The sequence below is a fragment of the Perkinsus marinus genome, assembly GCF_000006405.1.
Source record: "Perkinsus marinus ATCC 50983 genomic scaffold scf_1104296953010, whole genome shotgun sequence".
NCBI lineage: Eukaryota > Perkinsozoa > Perkinsida > Perkinsidae > Perkinsus > Perkinsus marinus.
Window position 1 is genome coordinate 7,174 of NW_003208659.1, and position 2,325 is coordinate 9,498.

Here is a 2,325-nt window from a genome sequence, read left to right on the forward strand (position 1 = left end):
CAGTTTATCCAAGCATTGCAAGTTGTTACCGAGGAGAAGTTCATGAAAGATATGACCATCGACCCCTATTGTGTTGTCCGCATGGAAGGTGTATGGGGTACCATTTACATGGTCTGCATCGTTTTACCAATACTCTACGCCATTCCTGGTGATGACGCTGGTTCCTCAGAGAACACTTTGGACTCGTTGATGCTGTTCGAGCACTCTAAAAAGATGCAAACTTTCTTAGTGGTCTACGTCGTGTTCATTTTCTTCGGCAATTGTGCCGCTGTCATTGTCACCAAGATCCTTAGTGCTATCCATGTTACCATGTTCAATGCCATGCAGCCCGCTATTGTGTGGTTCATTGGCCTTTTCACTTACTATCTAGTTACCCCTGCCGCATCCTTTGCTGAGCAGTGGACAGCGTGGTCATGGTTGCAACTTGGTGGCTTCCTATTCCTCGTCTACGGCCAACTGGTCTACGCCGACATTCTTCACGTCCCCGGTTTCAAGCGCCCTATTGTCCAGCAGGCAATGCCGTTCGCGACTCCCACATCGGTCACTGCTCTGGTCCCCAGTGTTGGTGTCGCGAGAAAGAACGCGTGAACGGTTGTTATAATTCTTTACTTGAGAATTATCGTTATTATAAGATTATTTGCTGTTTATACCGCTCCTTTTGCTGTGCTTTGATGAGGAAGGCCATAGAGTGTTTTTCCTAATTTTTACTGGTAATTACATTCCCTCCGCTCGTGTTGTCAATTTAACACTGATTCGTAACTCAATAGAGAGCCGCGTGAGAATCTTAAATCAACAAAGGAAATCGAGAGCTCGGTTGAATGTGAACATTACCATACGCCAAGATATGATTAACACTCGTTTGGGAATCTTTGCAGTGCGCGAAGATGCATTTCCGCACTCATATGATTGGGTCTGCATTGCAGACTCTGCAACTCTATTTTGGACCACAGTAGAGGACCTAACCGCCAGAATCAATTTTCCAACTTACTCTTACGGGGAGCTGCTCGACATAAGAAAGCTTGAGAAATTGGCTCTGAGATTGATTTTAGTATCGCCGAGAATCGAACCTGGATCACTTGATCGAAAGACCAGAATATTAACCACTAAACCATCATGTTCTAAATAATATATCACTCACAGTCAAGGGAACTAAGAATGACCTCTAGGTTGAGAAGACCTGTGGAGTACAACATGTCTTCTTGGTCTCTATTGTCGCCTCACTTGAGGTTCTTTCATCCAATTCTCTGTATCCTTCATTCCCGCAATTCTATATGGCCCAGCTTTCATTCTTGAGCGAATATGAACCGAGGAGAGTGCGTCTTCAACAGACGTAACTAAATGCGCTATGCTGGGTAGGTGAAATCCATCGTGTAAGTTCGTCTAGCTGATGGACGTCGTTTTCGCGATAGTCGTGAAAAGGCAAATTTTCAGAATGAGAGCTTCCTTTGGGTGAATTGTGGTTGATAGATTGTAGGTTCTGGCAACAGGTAACGAATTCATTCCAGTCAACATCGTCATATGAGAGAAGACCGTGGGATCGATTCCCAGTTGCGACAAACTCAACGATTACTTCCATTGGAAATCAATACGACTATGAGACTGCGAATGAGATTAATATAATAGCAGTAGTAGACCAGCACACACACACTTGAGTTGAAATGATCATACTTATATTTTTCAAGCACCAGCATTCAGAGCGGCCGTAGTCGGCTCAGTAGAGCTCCCGGTCTTTCCAGCTACTGGTTCGCCTCTCGAAGTATCGTCAGAATCAGCACCATCGTCGGCACATGGTGGAAGCTCCCGAAGCCCAAGAGGAACCTCAGGCTCGGCGAATCTATGGCGCATGGCAATAGGGTTGTACGCCCCTTCCCAAACTTCAGCGTTGAAGCCTTTATTAAGACGCTCCTGATCGATCAGGGCGCAGGTCTTGACGGAGAGGAACGAAGCTGCTGAGAAGTGACGCTGCTCGAGATACATCCAAAACAGGATCGTCCCAATGAATAGTGGAAGCATCAGTGGTGACACCACAGCACCCTCCTTGATAGCCATCACCGTCATCACTGTAAACTCAGCTATCACCACACAGGCTATTATGAACCGGATGGCTCTCGCCCATAGTTGACCACCAGTATCATGGGAAGGGTCATAGACGGACGCATACTGGATCTTGTAGACCACCGCAAATGCAGTGAAAGCAAACGCCATCACAAAACTCGTAATAGGCGACATCACAGAGTACACGAAAAGAATCATGAAAAATAGCATTACGGTAGACACCAGTCGAGGCTGCTCGAGCTCCATCGGGAAACTCAGTGGCTTCAGTCC

The 2,325-nt window shown here is 46.3% G+C and overlaps 2 protein-coding genes across 2 annotated transcripts; one reads left to right on the forward strand and one right to left on the reverse strand.

The window, feature by feature from the left end:
• Positions 1-42: 42 nt before the first annotated feature.
• Pmar_PMAR008568 (hypothetical protein) lies at positions 43-588 on the forward strand (the record flags this gene model as incomplete). The annotated part of the gene is made up of 1 exon (XM_002776877.1): positions 43-588. One exon carries the CDS (start codon positions 43-45, stop codon positions 586-588), a length of 546 nt encoding a protein of 181 aa, XP_002776923.1.
• Positions 589-1,677: 1,089 nt separating this feature from the next.
• On the reverse strand, positions 1,678-2,265 carry Pmar_PMAR008569 (hypothetical protein; the record flags this gene model as incomplete). The annotated part of the gene is made up of 1 exon (XM_002776878.1): positions 1,678-2,265. The coding sequence occupies one exon, from the start codon at positions 2,263-2,265 to the stop codon at positions 1,678-1,680; it is 588 nt and encodes a 195-aa protein (XP_002776924.1).
• Positions 2,266-2,325: the final 60 nt, after the last annotated feature.